This window comes from Aureobasidium subglaciale, assembly GCF_000721755.1.
Source record: "Aureobasidium subglaciale EXF-2481 unplaced genomic scaffold scaffold_1, whole genome shotgun sequence".
Taxonomy (NCBI): Eukaryota; Fungi; Ascomycota; class Dothideomycetes; order Dothideales; family Saccotheciaceae; genus Aureobasidium; species Aureobasidium subglaciale.
Genome location: NW_013566994.1, coordinates 437,971 through 456,427, shown reverse-complemented (window position 1 = coordinate 456,427; position 18,457 = coordinate 437,971). Strand labels below are relative to the sequence as shown.

The window sequence follows — 18,457 nt, the reverse complement described above, 5'->3', positions numbered from 1 at the left end:
TTTTGGTCATGGGAACCTCTTCGACGGACTTTGGCGTTGGGCTTGCAGCTTTACTTGAGTCGCCGCGGTTTTTAGACCGTCTTGTCGTTGTGGATGTGATTTCACCAGGATCGGCCTCTCCTATATTTGTTGGAGACGCACGTCGATGGAAGAGAGGATCATCAATGACAAGGCTCGGGTCAAAGCCAGAGTCCTGTAGGCCAGCTGCCAATGTGGCTGCGAAGTCAATGTCCTGGGGCTTCTGATCACCTTCGACAGGGGTGAAGACAGGCTCGGTTGCATTAGCTAACGCTACGTGACGGACCGCAGGGGTAGAAGAGAGGGTTGCTGAGTCATCCGTCATGGCGGATGGGGCATTGGTAGTTTGTACCACATGATGACGCTGTTCAATCAGCTCACTAGTCACAGTCGTCATATCGGTCGTCGAAGAAAGGGGTCCAGGGGCAAGAATACCATCTTGTGGAGTCTCAGGAGCAGATGGGACGTCTTGCTGCGCATCGCTCAACATGACCTTTCTAGCCTTGCGCTTTTCTTTCTTCGATGGCTTGTGGTGAAAGTTCCATTCATCATGAACTTCGGAATCCGTTACTCGCTCTGGATCCTCAACGGCCATATCGGGCTCAGCGGCTGGTTTGCTATACTCCAACGTGTAATCAACGATCTCTTTGGAGGCTGCGGGTCTATCTGTGGGTTCTTGAGTCGACAAAGGCTCCCCAGAGTCCTCCAACTTTTTAGCCTTGCTTTCTTCTTTCATCGATCGTTGGATCGGGATCATCCGTTCGTCTGCAGTAACCACGACCGGTGTGTCTTCGTTCGTGATCTGTACCGTGTCTACAAGATTGGTAGGCACGGCTTTGTCAACTGTAGTTACTGGCAAAGATGCCTTGGCCGGGATCGGTTCATCGGCCATGACTTGTCTGTCGGCCGAGGACGGAGCCTCGGACGTGAACAGATCTTCGCTTGCAGCCTCAAGATCAGGGACGATATCTTGCTGTTCTTCATTGGGCAAGGCCTTCTTCGCTTGGCGCTTTTCTTTATTTATTGGCGTACGGACAAAACCCCAGCCATTATCGGGATCAAGATCTGCTGCTGGCTCTCCGTCTTTATGCTCAAGTGTAATATTCGCGACCTCACTCGGCAAGGTACGGTCTGGGATATGTTCTCTTGCGGGCTCGATGGAAGGAGGGACCTCTTCTGTCGATTGGCCGCTCAGGAGAGGCTCCTCGAGTTCTTTGAGCTTCTTGGCTTTGCGCTTCTCCTTCTTCGACTGTTTGATCGGCAAGGTCCACTCGTCTTCGGCAACTGTGGCTGGTGTTCCTTGTACCACTCCCGGAGGCAAATTCTCCGCGATCGCAGGCATAGTGTCACACTGGACTCCATACTGAATCTCGGGAGTCACTAACGTAGGCTCGGGTCCAGATTGTGCCCTGTCGTCTGGCGGGTCTTGTGGCACTTCCCCATCACCTGATGACTCGGTAGCCTGCTGATGCGACTTTGCCTTTTTCTCCTTTTTCTTGTTCTTCTTGGAGTTCGTAGTTGGGCTAAAGTAGTCATCGCTTCTCCTGGTCACATCGGGTACAACGTTATGTACAATAGGCTCACCATCAATCTCTCGTGTTTCAGTCGATACCGAAGCTACACCAGACGAGTCATTCTCACGAGGAGTAATAATCTCTCCTAGAATTGGCACTTCGCGTACCTCAACTCTTTCATCACTTCCCACAGCCTCAAAGCCCAACGACTTGTCTTTTCCGATGTCGACTTCAGGAGCAGCCTGAGTGACGTGGAGAGGCAGATCGTTTGTTACTTCTGCAGAATTCGGCTCGAAAGAGGGATCGTCTGGGAGCCGCATGGAAGAGGCGGCTCCCAAGGACGCGATGATTGTGTCACTATTCTCTGCCTGTTCGCCGCTCTCGATATGATCCTGAGCCTCTGGAATCAAATCGGATGTTGCTTCCTCTACAGGCTTGTCACTGACGTCAAAATGTGATATACCTTCGATCTCGGGGGCACGCGGGGTAACGACCTCGTAATCAAGCAGCTGGATTGTCTCAGTGACAGACTCCCCTCGGTCGTCCAGGGTGGGAACAACAACATCCTCTGCGTCTTCTCCTTCGATCTGGTCATCTGGCTCAAGCTCGATACTAAGATCCTTTCGCTTTGACTTCTTTGCCTTCTTTTTAGCCTGCTTGGAAAGCTTCAACGTGAAAGACTGGTCTTCTTCGAACGCATCTTGTTCAGCTGGATCAACGCCAGCTGCAGCAGATTCTCCATCGACCGTCGTCAAGGCCGAAGTCTCATCTCCGAACACTTTGTCTTCCACGACTCGCTCGGATGTCTCCTCAACAGGAAATCGGGAGCTCTGAGTGTCGGATGATTCTTCCAATACTTCTTCGACCGGCCGAGAATTTTTCGCCTTGCGTTTCTCCTTCTTGGATAGCTTTACTGGGAGAAATTCTTGCGTCGCTGCAGATTCGCTTGTTCCAACTAACTCCTCGGTGGGATCGGCCAGTCCCTCCGAGAGTTCAAGTGCTCCTATGAGCTCTTCTGTCGTTCTAGAGTCTGATGACAACTCAACAGTTGGATGGCAATTATCTGAGACAGTCGTCTGATCTTCGGAACTAATGGCAGGTTTGTCCTCGGAAGACTCCTGATCTACCTCTGGTGTTACGTTTGAGTCATCGACGAGCTCCGTCAAGATGAGTTGCTCAAGTACAGTAGGCGCTTGATCTTCAACGCTGGGAGGCTCTGATTTGGCAGAATTTGAGCCTATTACTTGATCTCCGGATAGAGGTACGTGCGATGAGTCTGTGATGAGAGATTCGGCAGTTGAAGGATCGATCTGGCCAGATTTTGGATGACGATGTGTTTCGTTTAGAGATGGAGGCAGACTTTCAAGGTGATCTGCATTCCTCTCGGATCCAGACTCCTTCGGCATGCTGGAATCGTGTATAGAAAGTGACAAGTCTTGGGTGGTACCACGATCAGCCTCTTCAGACTTGATCATTGTAGTTAAGCCTCGGTCAATGTGGTGGCCCTCGGCGTTCTGAATGGTCGATTGCTCCGGCTCGAACTCGACCAATAAGGTCTGGTCTCTACCAATCTGGCTCCTGGATAGGTCTTCTCGGTCTGACTCGAGCAACGCAATAATGGGTTCAAGGGACTCGTCGAGAAGCCTCACTTGCTCAAAGCTTTGACCCGTACTTTCCTTGACCATCTTTGGGAAGTACCCGGTAGCGTCATCATCCATTGATATTTGCTCAGACATCCCCTCCAATGGCGAGTCTAACTCCACTGTCGAAGCCTTCTTTGCCTTCCTCTTCTCTTCTTTCGACAATTTTCGAAGGATTGGCTGTTTTCCAACGACTGGCTCTTGCTCGGGAATGGAAATTTCGTCCTCAATCTGGGTATATTCATGGACTCTTGTCTCGACTTCTCTCTCGACTGACTGCTCATCCGTTGTTGGAACAGTCGGCTCGGTTGGTTCATCTAGAAATGGCTGTACATCAAGATCACGTTGCCTTGTCTTCTTCGCCTTCTTTTTGTCTTTCTTCGACTTCTTGGACGAGATTGTCTCAGACACAGCGTCGTCGGGGATCGTTGTGTCTGGTAACGTCGAGGTGAGGTCGGACTCGTAGGTGACAGGATCAGATGCTGCGACGATAATGTCTTCCATGAGCGGATACCCAGTAGATCTTCCAGTCTGTAGTTCTGGCATAACCTCTGCAGTACGCCCGGTCCTAGCAGACTCCGAATCGTCGTTGGGATTCTCATGTAAGTCGTCAACATGAACCGGGACTATCACATCGTGTTGGGGAGGGATCAATGTCTCCTGGGACCCATGTTGCGCAGCAACCCCATGTTCTTCGAGTTGGTATGTAGTCGAAACACCATCTACGATCGGTTCGATCGGAACATTTTCGTGAGATGAATGAACGAGACCATCCCCGGATCGGCCGACTGCAAATGGCTGGATGACGCTCTCGTCTTGATGTAAAGTCGAGCGAGTAGCGTCATCCGGAACAACGGTAAACTGTGGCCCCAAGCTTTCCTCGACGGGTGTCACGAAGTGTTGTTCCTGAGTCTGTCCAGCAGATGTTTCGAAATATCGCGAGGAAGAACTTTCTGCCTGTGTTCCAGAGATCTCGGAGGTAGTGGACGTAATACCTGCAACAACCATCTCTTTAGGGGACTGCATCTCTAGGTTCTCAATATTTGACATGTCTTCCGGTAGCTTAGCGACCTGTTGTTGTCCTTTCTTACCCTTTTTCTTCTTCTGTTTGGACAAAGGCAAAGCCCATTCATCCTCAGCGGTCGCTGTCGAGGGGTCAACGTATAAAATCGACTCGGTTTGCGTAATCCAACCATTCATGTTCTCGACTGTATCATGGGAAGCGTTGACTACTTTAGAGGATACTGGGGCTACTGCTTGTACTCTTTGACCTACGTCAGACGAGGCCTCTTGCATCGTACTACCAGCTGTTGCCGATGAACGTGGTTTGCCGATCTCAGCTGCACCTTCCTCAGCTCTCAAAGCTGTCGTTTGATCATGTGGAGTAAACTCTGTGGCATCAACACTGCGAGGCTTCACACCGACGTATATTGGGGGCTTGGACGTCCCAACGCGTACGATATCGCTGTTCCCAAAAGTCTCGGTGTTCACAACCGTGAATGACTCCAGATCTGGAAGGGCTTTAGCTATGTCTGTTGCCAATGGCGGTGCGGTTCCAGACGACGAGGCGTCTTTCTTCGCCTTCTTGTCTTTTTTGGGCTTCTTCGCTTTCTTCGAAGGCATCGCCCACGGGTCTTCAACAGTGTCAGGCTCTTGATGTGGTGGAACTGCTGGACGACCACTCTGCGATGTGTTTGCGTGCACCTCAAATGACTCTATCCCCACTTCAGAATTTGGACTCACAATCCGCTCGCTTAGGTGGACTGTGTCTGGCTCTTCTTTGGCGGTTAGATCTTCCGAATCTTTTGTGTTGTCTGCCAATCCACCTTCCACCATTGATGAAAGCTCCTCCGGCTTTGCGTGAGCGTGAAGGGGCGTTTCCTGTTCGATTTGTATTTCATCATGCTTAATGGAGTCAATATTATGACTTTCAGGAAGGACGGTCGGCTCGTCGAAAGGCTCGAGGTGGTGCGCGGGTTGTTCCAGAAGACGTTCGAAGGGCTCTTGTGAGAGAGCATCCGGCAGGACTGCATGGTCGCCAGGTACTTTCGTTTCGAAGCGGTGTTCATCGGCCTCTTGCGATTTAACACCTGGGAGCCATGAGAACCAAGACAATCTATTGCTAGTTGAAGCTGCGTCCGGGAGAGATTCTTCGGGAATCGCGGGTTGCACGTCACGATCTTGCTCGGGAACAAAGAATGATTGAGTCGTGTTTGGGATATCGTGAGTATCCTTCGTGTCATGATGTGCGCCTTCTTCGTTCAAGGGAAGCGTGATTTGTCCAGGAGGCACCTCAGAGCCTGCAATCATATCGGTCTGTTTTGATGATATAGCAGTGTCTTGATGGCTTGCTGCAGTCGGTGTTGTCGCCATGTCTCTTTGCTCCTCTCGGGTCGCCTCGGCCTTGATAGTGAAGTCAAGTTGTCGACTGGATCTGGTGATGACACTAGGATCATGAGCTTCAGCACTAAATTGCTCCGGTGAAGCATGTAGAGAGCTTGTATTGTCTGCAGCAGGATTTTGAGAGTGGCGATCTTCGTCTCCGTCTCCAACCAAAGTAGACTTGGGTTCGTTGTCTTGCTTCACAAACTCCTTGTTAGTTTCAGCCAGCATAGCCGCAGCAACAACAGGAATCACGATAGAGAGCGCGCCCTTCTTCGCCTTCTTACTCTTCTTCTTACGCTCTGCCTTGGACAAGAAGTAGTCTGATTCTTCTGCCGGTGATAGATCGTCTCTTCGCTCGGCGCTGAAGATTTTCGGATGGCTACCTTCAGCTTCTGCTGAACTGGGCACCATCAAACCATCGTTGCCAGACTTTTCTTCAAGAAGCGTCGTGGTTTGAGGCTCCTCGTTTTCGTGCAGGTGTGATTTGCTGGTCGCAGTATCTGCATGAGCAGAATTCATCTGGGTTTCGACGAAGGCTTTCGATGAGACATCAACCAACCGATCTGGATGGGCAGAGTTCTGCTTCTTCTTGCCCTTCTTCGATTTCTTGCGAGACAACAACGGAGAGTTTGGCTCAATGTTTTGCTTAGCAGGCTCTATGCCTTCCTCCGACGCTACAGACAACTCGGGCATCTTCTCGTCAAAAAAGTCAATTAGCTTTGACAGCGGGACTATATCGGCAGAGACAGCGCTCTCTTGCGGCGACTTCACAGACGGTGTCGACCAGGTGTCAACAGCATCTTGTGCGTCTTGTTCCCGCCGTCTCGCAAGCTCTGCCGGGTTTTCACGAACTGGTTCACTGTTATCGTGGACAGAAGACGTTCCCAATTTTGCTAGCTTCTTACTTTTGCGCTTTTTTGCGGCGAAAGTTCGATTTTGGTCGACTTGAGTCTCTTCGGGCTCGATCATAGTCTTGACTTCGTCGTTTCCGAACGTTTGTAGTCCATGTTGTTCGTCGTCGCTCAATTCGCCCCAGACGTCGGTGGCCATCGGATCCTGATTTATCAACACTTCAGCAGCTAGATGTGGCTCAATAGAGTCTTCCGTGGAGGCTGTCTTGGTTTGAACGTCATCGACATCGGATGACGTGAACTCCTCAGTCGACTCTTCAGTGAACTTCTTCTCGGCTTCTTGACGTAACTGTTCTTCGTGTTCCATATCACTCCACGAATAGTACTCAGGCGCTGCGTGTGTATGAGGCTCTGGTACATTCTTCGGAAATTCTATCGCTTTTGGTGTGGTCTGCGTAGAGCCCAGAACATCTGCCTGCTCATCGTTGTACGCCTGATCAAATACGGGAGGACTTAGGTCATCTTGTTCGCTAGGGTCGAAGTCTTCTGCTGCCGACTGCCAGTCTTCACTACTTTGCAAACTAGATGAGCTTGCGCTACGACTTGGAGGCAGGCTTGGCAGGTTCTGCTCGATTTCTGTATCCTGAGGCTTGCGCGTTCGCTCGAGTAGGTACAACGGTCTGAATTCGGTCGAATGCACGAACTCTGTGGACAGTGGTCTTTTGGCTTTTGAGGTGACTGGCGACGACGGGGAGTGTGCAAGAGAAGAGCTGAAGCTGACTGAACGTTCTCGAGGAAGGCTAGGTGATGTTGGTGGACGACGAAATCTCAACGGAACCGCTGTGGAAGAGCTGACACGGAGCGGAACGATTGGCCGAGCTGGTGTCATGTGCTCCAGAGGAGGTGATAGCACGCCAGTCGTCGGTGAAACCATCTGAGCCTCCATCACAGGATATTTAGTGGTTTCCATGTGTCCATGAGCTGTAGCGTCGAATGTAATCTGGAGCTCGACATCCTCGCTTTCAGGAAGCGGTATATCAGTCGGATCTAGGGGTGTTTCGCTGGAACGATGTGGTGGTACGCCATGTTCTTGCAATCCTCCCGCTGATTTTGGAGCCTCTGATGATGACGGAACGCCATCGGCGGGTAAAGGTATGGGCTCGTCATCCTCTACCCGGTCCACTAAAAAAGACTGGTCTTGGCCTGAAGGTGTCTTCTCAACGTGAGATGACGATTTGCCGTGATCCAGATCATCGTCTGCTGGTCGATGTCGGTGTTTGAGCTTTGACTCCGGAGATGCGGATTGTGACTCGTCAACTTCATTCTCTGGTGATCGACTGGTGTCTCTACTGCGATGCTTACGATGACGCGACGAATTCGACACTCGGGACCTAGAATCGTGATCATCTACACTATCATCTCGGCGGTGCTGACCTCGGTGTCTGGAGCTACTCGAATGTCTCGACGAGACATCGTCTGCTCCCATCCCGGCTCGAGAGCGAGATCTCGAGATTGAAGGCGCATCCTCTCCAACCTCGCCTATCGTATGCTCAGAGCTATGACGGCGACGATGATTCTTCGAGCGGTTTGGCTCATCGCTAGCCATGTCATCAGAGGTCTTACGACGGAAGAGGCTCAAGATCCCACCCATTTTCTTTGTTTTACCATCCTCGTCATCCCTATCTCTCTTGGAGCTGTGGGAAGCACGAGAGCGAGCAGATGTTGTCGAGAACGTGTCGTCGTAATCTTTGCTATCTCGGTGAGATCGTCGTTTGTGCTTACGAGAGTTGTCGTAAGGTTCAGAGACTGCGACAGATACACTTCTGGAGGGCGATGTGGAGTATCCGCGCGACTTTCTACTCTTACGCCTTCTGTCAACATGCTCTTCACCAACAGGAGCGGACACAATAGAATCGGTACCGCGTTCCGACTCGGGGGACGGGCTGTCACTTCTGGCAAGCGTCTTCATCTCCCCGGTCGGCTGTCCGCCATCAGAGGCGATGTCGTACGGCTGAGTATCTAACGGTTGACTGCTCTGAGTCGCGGCGATAGGCTCAACATGTTGATCCCACGTCATAGTTGATCGAAGTGGAGATCCGACAGCAGGATAGTTCAGCAGACTATTCCTTTTCGACTTCTTTGGTCTCTTGTTGCCGGCAAGCATTTCCAAGTCGTCAAAAGCGTGGTCGGGAAGGGACGGACGGCGTTCGTACACTGGCGACGTAGGCGTGGATTGAGAAACAGTTTTACGAGACTCCGAGTGTGATGATCGAGGGCGTTCCCGATCGAAATCCTCAGGCTCGCTCTTCCTCCGAGTTGGCGATCGAGCCCTATCTTTTTGCGTGATGGTGCCAACTATTGCTGCAGCACCGACTAGTGCTGCAGCCTCGGCATAGTTTGTAGAAGACCCAATCTCCTCTCCGTCATTCTTTGACTGGTAACTCGATGGCAGGCTGTGCGTTTGTGATGCGGCGTTATGCTCGCTCTGATCATCATCATTCTCATGTGAGGGTGCCGGAACGTCACGCTCATCAGCAGATGATCCGGGATCAATATTGGGGATAGCCCTTCTTGCCGCCTTGTCTCGCTTTCTTCTTTCCTTCTTGGTCATGCGATCACCGTCTCGATGTTGTTCCACCACCTTTTGCAGTTCATCCACTACGCGATTGGGGTCATAGTTTCCCTTGCTAGATTCGTTTCGGTATTGGTGGTACGACTCCAAGTCTGGATCATCGAAGCCACCTGGTATATGAGGCATGTGTTCGGACTCACTCGCATACCCGACCTCTCCTTCTACGAAGCCTTGTGCTGGTGATGCACCTTCCGCGTCTGGCGAGTTTAGTGTGAACGCGATGTCGGAAACGCTTTCGACAAATGGCTGCTGGTAAAAGCGTGTCGGTGCTGTGTTCGCAATCTCTCTAGCAATTCGGTCAACATATTCAACCTTTGGAGATCCATTACGGTTCGATTGCTTAGTGCTGCCCCTACCATCGTCGGACTGGACTGCTTCAGCGCAAGAGTCCTCATCGCGCAGACCTGACATCTTGTGTGGAATATCCTTTTGGAGAACATCATGTTCCCGCGATGACTCGGGAGTAGCGACCTCGTAGAAGCGAGTCTGGTCTTCACCCCAGCTGACTTTGCTCGACTTATGCGGTTCCATATCGGCTTCGGACTCCTGACTGGCCTCACAGAAAGCTTTTCTTGACGCACTGGTTGGCGATTTGTCATCTTTGACTGATCCTGCGTAGCTAACAGGCGGCGTAGGCGCAATCACGTTGAGCTTAGGTATCTTCCAGGCTGATTCATCTTGATGTTCGTGCAAATTTGCATACTGGTAAGGAGGTGGTGGCCCGGTCGGCATGGATGTATTTTGAATGCCCGACAAATGATACACATGGTAGTCGGTATCATCAACAGGCCCGCGGACCTTGGTCTTGCCTTCCGATGGCTCGAACAGTTCCTTTGGTGCAAAGAACTCAGCTTGAGATGGGGTAGGCTCTTTGTACCTCTGCTCAAGATCAGCAACCACCTTAGCAGCGGCCTTCCTGGCGAGCTCTTCGTGCCGAGCCAAATCGCTGTGACTACGTGTGCGTGTGAAAAACTCCGGATCGATCAAGTCATCATCCATCAGGGGTTGACCGCTATGTGAATTAGAAGGCTCATAAGGGCGAGTGGCGTAAGAGAAGTCTGTGTGTAAGTTTCCACGATCTTTAGAAGAACCATCATGGATGATTGTTTGCTGAGCTTGCCAGGCCTCGCGGCGTCGTTTCTGTTCGGCTTCCCGAGCTTGTTCAGCGAGAGCATGTTTCATGAACTCTTTGATTTCCTCTTCACGTTGGCGGTCTGCTTCCAACTCCCGGGCGTCGCGAGCTTCTTGCGCTTCGGCTTGACGTCTTGCATAGTCACGTCCAAGCCGGTCTGACTCTTCCCGGAGCGCCTCTTCGCGTTGACGATTTACCTTCTTCTCCAGAGCCTCTGCTTCTTCAGCTTGCCGTCTTGCATAATCATGGTCCAGACGGGTCGACTCTTCTTGTAGTGCTCTTTCGCGATCGAGGCGGGCACGTTCTTTTTTGTCTCTCCTCTCTTCATGAGCACGCTCTTTGCTCTCTTTGACATTGACTTTACGCTGTTGGCGCTCTTCTTTCTTGGCTTGCTTATCGGTAAGCTCGAAACGAACATTACTAGGACTGTCATCTCTGGGTCTATCCTTGGCGGTAGAAAGAATTCCAGCTGTAGCAGCTCCTACTAAGCTAGCTAACGCAACGTCGCGTATAGCGTGGTTGGGCACCGGACTCGATTGGGTACGTATAATCCCCGTGGGTACAAAGGGGCGTGCAGGCGTTCGAGAATTCGACTGAGTTGTTTGAGCAGAGCGAGCAGAGGTCTCAGCATCGAAGAGCTTAGTGTTCGAGGGTAAGATGGGCCATGGCTGCTGTATTGATGCATACTCAACGGCATGCGGATGCTCAGGAAATGCACCAGGCATCGACGATGATCCGCGTGCATCAGATTGTGTTGGACTATCGATAGGCGCTGGCTGCACATGTTGTAGTGGCTGCAATGCAGCAAAGCTCGACTCTCGCCCAGAAAGACTCTCGTCACGATGAGTAAGTGATGTGCCATTGATGTGATCCTTCTTCTCGGACTTTCGGCGCCAACGCCAGCTCCACTTATCGGTACCAGAACTCTGAGAGGTGATTGAGCCAGAGCTGGGTCGTCGTTTAGGTGATTTTGCACTCGCATCAAAATCACCAAAGGCGAGTCCTGATGAAATGCTGTCAGCATCGTCGTTGGTAGCCGACTCCCAACCTTCTTCGTCATTACTGGGCTGCTTGCTTCGGTTCAGACTGTTGCGGTCACCCTTACGTGTTGCTTTAAACTCCTTCTTGCTGCCCATTCTGCTTTTATGAACAGCATTCAGAGCAGCTGCAGTGGCTCCAATGCCTAGTAAGGTGGCCTTAAGATGTTCATCGGAGCTCTTTGCAGTCACTCTTCTTGTGAGATTGCCGTTTTGAGCAGTGTGAATACCAAAAGCAAGGTCAGAGTTGGCCGATGATGAGGACGAATTGGCAAAACTGAAGAACCCCTTTTCTTTGCTCTTTCTTGAATTGGGTTTGCCACTACGTCTAGCATTGAACGCGTTGTCTTGTCGCGACGAAGACGACTTCGGAGCAGTATCCAACTTGCGCTTTGCAGCGCCCGTGAGGCCGAGAATCTGGCCTAAAGAGGGACTGTGGCTTCTCGACCGGGTCATAGGTCTTTGTCGAACCGAATGTGTTGTGACATGCTCGTATTCGGGACTCGGATGGCGCACATTAATACGTTCTTGGCTGTAGCTTGGAGATGCTACGGGCATTGAACCCAGATGGGAGGCGTCACGTCGGCCGGTCTGACTATGTCTTGATCCCGAGCCAGAGTCATGCGAATGGCCTGCCGAACTCCGAGTGGTCGTCAGGCGAGTAGACTTTCCTTGAGCCACTGCACGATAGTCCTCCAAATCAGACCTCTCGGCGTGGGAGTGGTTTTTAACTATCTTCCTTCGACCGCTATTTCCTGGGACATCATCTCTCCTGCCGGATCGGATACTGTGAGTGTCGTCAAAATCACGGGAGCTCTGCCACAAAGACTTTCCAACCTTGGACAGTCCATAGGCCGCGATACCCGCACCCAGCCAGCTAGTTTTGTTGCTACGACGCTCGCTATCAGACGAATGATATCTTTGATCCTTGTCAACTCGACTTGTTCTAGATCCACCGGAGTATGAGCGCCGAAGCGAATCACTGGATCGTCTTTGCGAAGACTCGGACGAGATTCTCCCACCACGATAATGCTTCCGAGGAGCATCCGTAGCGCTAGAGCGAGGATCAAAGCAATACCTGCACACGCCGATATATTCAGTATATTCTTCCATCTTGCGCACATCTTCGTAGTCTTTCCACCAGTCCACGAACTTGCTTATGGGACCTTTGTGTCGATGCTGAGTGGCCATGTGGCCAGAGGTATACGGTCTCGTAGTGGAGCGGTCATGCAGGATGCCGCCATTGAGTTTGTTTCTCGGAGCAGAAGGGTTTTGTTGATGCGCGCTATGAGAATGATATCCATCCCCGCCTGTCACCCTGCTCGCTGCAGCTACTCGGTACGCCGAATTCTCCTTAGTAGCTTGCTTACCTTGGCCTAGTAGACCGGGCAGAGACGCATCTGAGGCTTGATCAACTAATATGGCTGTGGAAGGCGCGGAGTGAGAATGCTGATGATAGGCATTATGTGAGGCAGATTGTCCCTGCGAGCCAGCTTCCGTAGGTCGATGCTGTTGGTAAGTGTAGGCTTGGTCCGAAACACCCTCCATGGGATATGTCGAGGCATTACCCATTGGGTTATCATGGCGCAAGGATCCATTAAACATTAATCGCCCAGAAGGTGCTCCAAGTCGAGCTGCCCCCTCATGCAAAACATGAGGTACGTCATATTGATTTCCAGTCTGGTACATCTGCATAGGAGTCTGAGAGTAGTACTCGGCAGCAGCTCCCACGCCATCTTGAGGTAACGGTTCGACTGGCATAGTGCCAAAATACTCCTCAGCTTGAGTCTGACCACCAGCGTCATACGTACGAGCAAGCACTTGCGCTGGACTTGGGTCAAATGCAGACCGAGCATAGCTTGAGGGATCCTGTCCTGGAAACTGGTCCTGCACACGGGAAGATGTACCAAAAGCGTTCTGAGGATGAGTGCGGTGAGAGAATTGCTCATCTACTATGATCTCGTCGCTCAAGGACCGGTACTGCTCATATTCCTGTGCTCCAGTACGTTGCTGGTGCGAATTTTCGAAGGGCTCTTTTCTGTCTGAACGAGCTCTTCTCGAGGACATATCTTGACCATTCGAGTGTGTATCTGCCCTTCCGTCATCGTGCAGGCCGAGGCTCCTAATTGCTTCTTCCGTCAAAGATCGAGGCTCGAGTTGATCAAAGCGATCGACTGTGGTGCGATAAGTCGAAGGGCCAGAGAGACCATCCGGAATGGACTTCTTCTGTTCATGTTTGGACGAGCGGTCTTTCCGGTGCGTCGACGAGGATGTTATTGATTCGGTGCGGCGGGTGGGTTTGTCTGTCTTCTTTCGCTTGGATGAGGAAGCCGAGTTCTTGCTACTGAGTGACCTGAACATGGTCGACTAAGATTGAGCGTTGATCGCGGTAGGCGCTTCGCGAATGGAGGTAGGCTTCACCGCAAGAAGCGTCCGGATTGTGAATGAACAACAAAGGCTTGATTATATCGATTATCGTCGTGGCTGAACTGATTCTAGGGTCATGATAGCGTGAGTCGTGAGTCGGGCGTGAGAACACAAAGCGACAAACTAAAGGTCAATGATAGAATCGCACAAGTGCGACAGAAGACGAAGGTGGTAGGTCAATCTAATGTGGCAGGCGCTGGGTGGTCGCGTCTGCGCCTACCCCATGTATCTTGCAGCTCACCTTTCCCTGCTTGGGTTTGGTGCCCGACTAATACTCTCCCAGCCTCCCGCATTTTGGCGACTCCACCCGTAAGCAGGGCAACCGGAAGCTTGTTCATGGAATTTGTTGCGGGCGCCAGAAGGCCACCTTGTACGTCCTGTATACTACGCAGTGAGTGAAGAGAAGATGTCTAGAGGAAGTTTTGTCAAGTCTGAACGTCATGAACGTTTTGCGGGACCCCATTCTGGGTCAAGCTTTGGGGTCAAAACGGCCCGCGCGAACCATTGCCATGCTGTCACATTCAGCCTCTATGAGTAGCATGATGATACAAAATAAAGTGCGCTACAAGAAGTTGTGACCGTCCAAAGTTTAAGTGACAAGCTTGTGGGGAGGTTAAGATTGACATGGTTGAATAAGATTGGTCTGTATTTGAAGCGATTATGTCGCTTTTGAGTCTCGAATTTTGCATGATCCATTGACCATCATGCTGTCATAGCCAGCAAATATACCGCCTTGTTTGTCTCTCAAGGGACTATTCGTGTATGGTCATCATGTGCTTTGTAGCCGTGCTAGAGAGCGCTGTTTGCATTGTGATGGTTATGTGAGACGACACTGCTGTTGTCGAGCAGCCTGACAGCCGCGTTTCACATCTAGGCCAGAAGCTGGCGACAATCTTGCTACGGCTGGGTGTCTTAAGAGTGCCATCCGGCACTTCTCTTATGGCAAGTGCTGGGAAGCAGGAAAGGCAAGTGTTTCTGTTGGACGCGTACTTTTCAAGCAACGGGGGCACCTAGCTGGGCGCGCAGAGCAATGATCTGCTGGCGCGACACAGGATCGAGTTGGTTGATCTGGTCGATGGTCATGGACAGAACCTGCGCAATGAGGTCCTGCTGACTAGCTGCAGCGGCCTGCTGAGGGGGCGGGGGCGGCGCAAAAGCGGGTTGTTGCACTGGTGGTGTGGGTTGTTGGTAGTGTTGAGGGGGGTATCCTGGGTAGCCGGGCTGAGGTGTGGGAGCATAGGCGGCCTGGGGAGGTTGAGGCATAGGCGGAGGGGGAACGGGTGCTGAAGCAGGGAATTGTGGGTTCTGAGGGGCGGAAGCCTGGACGATGCTGCCAAGCATGCTTGTGTCAACCAGACCCAGAAGGAGAAGTGCCTGGAAGATGGCGTAGGCGAGTTGGGGTGCCTGGCGCAGGAGCTCGGTTGCTTGATTGGGATCCGACATGACGAGGCCCTTCATCTGCGAGATGATATCCAGCAATTGAGGGGCAGGGATGGCGCTGAGGGTTTTCGAGATGGCATCGGGACATGTCAAGCCCGCGGGCAGATCGGTGCCAGGTGGAAGAGGAGGGAGCATCGGAGGCTGTTGGCCTGCAGCATCGCCACCGTGAGGCTGCTGTGCGCTCATGCTGTTGGTTGAATTGTCGTTGGAGCTGGAGTTTCCACCGCCGCTGTTGTCGTTGGACCAGTCGACACGCAACTTGCGGCCCATGATCTCGTGGTCGTTGAGGTTACGCACTGCCGAAGCGGCGGCGTCTGGGTCGGCGAACTCGAGGAAACCGAAACCCTTCGGTCTACCAGTCTCCTTGTCGTGCACGAGTCTGAAGTTGTTTACCGCACCGACTCTTCCAAACGTGTCGATGATTTGTTCTTCGCTAACACCTGTATCTCATTCAGCTGTTGTCGCGCACACTACTGTAGAGCGATCTCATACCGTAAGGGATGTTGCCGATGAAGACGACTCTTCCATTCTTTTCGGGAGCCATGTTTGATGAATGTGCTGAGTTGAACGATTGTGGAGGCCGAGATGCAGCTTGAAGCGCAGGACGCAGGACGACGCGCGCGACAAGCTCGCTCTCACTCCGCTGGCTTTCAAAGGCCTTGGCTGACAACCACGCGAACAAGCTTTTGTCAATCGTCACTTCAATCTATATTCTGCCGGCTTTCACAGTACGCTTGTCTTACTCGGCTTGAGAATACAATACTCTCGAGTTGTCATTCGCAGAGGCTCTTTACAGGAAACATGGCACCAGTATTAATGGTCACGCAAGAGATTCGAAGAAGGTTGTGAGAATATGATCTGTTTCGATATTCGGTTTGATCTAGAGTACAATGACAACTTTCGCTAAGAAGGACAAAAGAACTTCTCCAATAATATTTTCAGCGCTCCGCTTGATTTAGAAGAGGCCGAGAATATCTTCATTGGCCTTTTTGCCGCCTCCGTCCAGCTGTGTTTGCGGTGGGGGCGGTTGTGAAGCTCCCATGTTCAAGCTTGCAAATCCATTCATCAAGTCGTCAGAGCCGGAGTTTCCGGCAGTGGGCGCAGTAGAAGCACCACCGGAGGAGCCGAACATGCCCATGAGATCTTCCATGCCGCCACCGATAGGTGCGTCGTTGCTCGTCGGACTAGCGACACGCATGGGTGTACCTGCAAGACCCTCAAGTCCCGATGAGCCGCCTGTGGGTGCCTTTTGCATACTCGCTGGTGCTGCACCGTCAAAGTCAATGTCGAGGAGATTTTCGGCGTGGCTTTGAACATTGCTGCCATGTCCTGAGACTGCGGCTGCGGCGGCTGCAGCTGCCAATGGGTTTTCCAGTGCGTTCTGGGCTGCTTCTTCGATGGCGGCTTGTTGCAAAGCGTTTGCAGATGAACGACCTTGGCCGAGGAAGGTCTGTGGCGGCTTGTGGTAGACCGAGGCGAGTGTGGAGAGGTCTGGCATGAGCGAGTCGAGCAGCGGTATCGGGAGGGTTGAGATGGTTGATGTGATGGCTGGCCTTTGTGCGAGGACGATGTTCTTGGCGATCTGAGGATCACTCGAAAGTAGTCGCCAGTAGACATATGCCCTGTCGCGAATATCTGGGTTGTCACATTCTGCTGTTGCGGTCTGGAGCACTTTCTGCACCAGACCTTGCGCTTGGTCGGGCTTCTTCAGGAAGAGCTTCACTACTGCTGTCAAAATTTGAAGCTGTGTCTGTTCGCTTGTTAGCATTTGCGCTTTGATAGCATGGCTCGACAAGACTCGCCTGTGTGAATTCTTCAGCGAAACCTTCGACGAAGCCTGTCAAGATGTCACCAGCGTTGCTGATTTTCTCGGCGTATTCACCGACAATCCAGATCAGAGCACCTCTCGCAGTGGGCTCATCCAGGTCGTCGATACATTGACACAAAGTAGGAATAATGCCCTCGTATCCAGGATATTTTCTGAAGATATCCTTGATGACGACGACCACCTCTTGCACGACGTATGCTTGCTTGGTGTTGATGAGTTCAAGCAAAACATTGACGGCTCTTTCACAGGCATTCTCAATCTTTATGGCCACCTGACCGATGGCCTTGATGGCTCTTCTGACGAAATCCATGTCTACTTCCATGGCATACTCTTTCAACTCGGCGAGCAACTGCTCCACATTGGCGTCATTGGCGATGCGGACCATGATTTGTAGTTTTTGGAACTTGAGGTACGGTGGGTCGTTGTATTTGCAGAAGAAGACTCGCATCTCCTTGGACAAGAGAGAGGGTTGCTTTTGGAGGAGGAGGTCAATGTTGCGAAGTGCGACATATTGGACTTCGGGTTGAGAAGAGACGAGGGTGACTATTGGAGATAGATTAGCAGTTGCATTCAGCTTGGCATTCATTGCGCATACCCAGCGGAGGGGCCATCTTTTTCGCATACGTTCTGCCAAGTTCGGGGTTGATGTTCTGCATGTGCAAGAAGACACACTTGACAGCGGCCAGTACAACACTAGGGTTGGCATGCTGGAATTGCGGTACAACGCGCTCGCAAATGTGCTCTGCCTCTTTCTGCTCCTTCGGCTTGTAGTCGGCCAAGGTGGATAGAATAGTAATGCGACCCCATTCAGTACACTCGTTCAAGGCCAGCAGAAGTTTCTTGAGTGTCTGAGGTGTGACGATCATGGCGTTGGTCTCAGGAGCTGCCTCTCCAATCTCTACCAGAGCGGTAACACAGTTCGCGACAACCATTGGGTTTGAATCGCTAATCATCTCCTGCAATGTCTCCAGGAAGCCGTTCTCCAAGCACATGGAAGGGTTAAGGTCGAATAGCTTGGCCACGCACAAGGCAGCAGTCTTTCGCACGTAGGGACTCTCGTCTCTCAGCGTCTTTCGTAACGGTTCTTCCATGTAATCGACCATCTTATCAACTCGAATGCATCCCATCGTACGGATAGCTAACGCTCTGACCAGAGGGTTGGGGTCTTCTGAATCTTGAACGAAAGTGTTGACGGCTAGGATACAGAGGTCCGGATGACTCTTGGCGTAGTTCATGAGGTATAGGTAGACGAGCTTCTTTTGATCCAGGTCGCCGGTAGCAATGTTCTTGAGCACATCGGGGAAGAGTGCGGACACGTCCTTTCCTAGTGTCATGGCCATGATGGTCTTCTGGATGGACTCTTTGCGCTCGTAGGCGTATTGCGACACCAGACCAGCACGGAGCTCGTACGTCTCGCCCTTGCGAGGCACCGCCAGCGCGCTGCGGAGTCGGTTGACCGCCATCTTGTCGTTGTCTTTGTATTTCCCAGCTCTTGTGGTTCTGCCTGTATACGTCCGGAATTCGTGATCGGATATCGAGGCCGGAGTCGAAAT

The 18,457-nt window shown here is 51.8% G+C and overlaps 3 protein-coding genes across 3 annotated transcripts; all 3 read right to left on the bottom strand.

Moving 5' to 3' along the window:
* Window positions 1–4,915: 4,915 nt before the first annotated feature.
* Window positions 4,916–13,570, bottom strand: AUEXF2481DRAFT_76095 (uncharacterized protein; the record flags this gene model as incomplete). Its single annotated transcript, XM_013492847.1, has 1 exon — window positions 4,916–13,570. A coding segment is annotated over one exon (8,655 nt), but the record flags the coding sequence as incomplete, so codon positions are not given.
* Window positions 13,571–14,629: 1,059 nt separating this feature from the next.
* Window positions 14,630–15,620, bottom strand: AUEXF2481DRAFT_977 (uncharacterized protein; the record flags this gene model as incomplete). The annotated part of the gene is made up of 2 exons (XM_013492385.1): window positions 14,630–15,516; window positions 15,569–15,620. 2 exons carry the CDS (start codon window positions 15,618–15,620, stop codon window positions 14,630–14,632), a joined length of 939 nt encoding a protein of 312 aa, XP_013347839.1.
* A 411-nt stretch (window positions 15,621–16,031) lies between these two features.
* Window positions 16,032–18,367, bottom strand: AUEXF2481DRAFT_45689 (uncharacterized protein; the record flags this gene model as incomplete). The annotated part of the gene is made up of 3 exons (XM_013492773.1): window positions 16,032–16,826; window positions 16,879–17,447; window positions 17,500–18,367. 3 exons carry the CDS (start codon window positions 18,365–18,367, stop codon window positions 16,032–16,034), a joined length of 2,232 nt encoding a protein of 743 aa, XP_013348227.1.
* Between the last annotated feature and the right edge of the window lie 90 nt (window positions 18,368–18,457).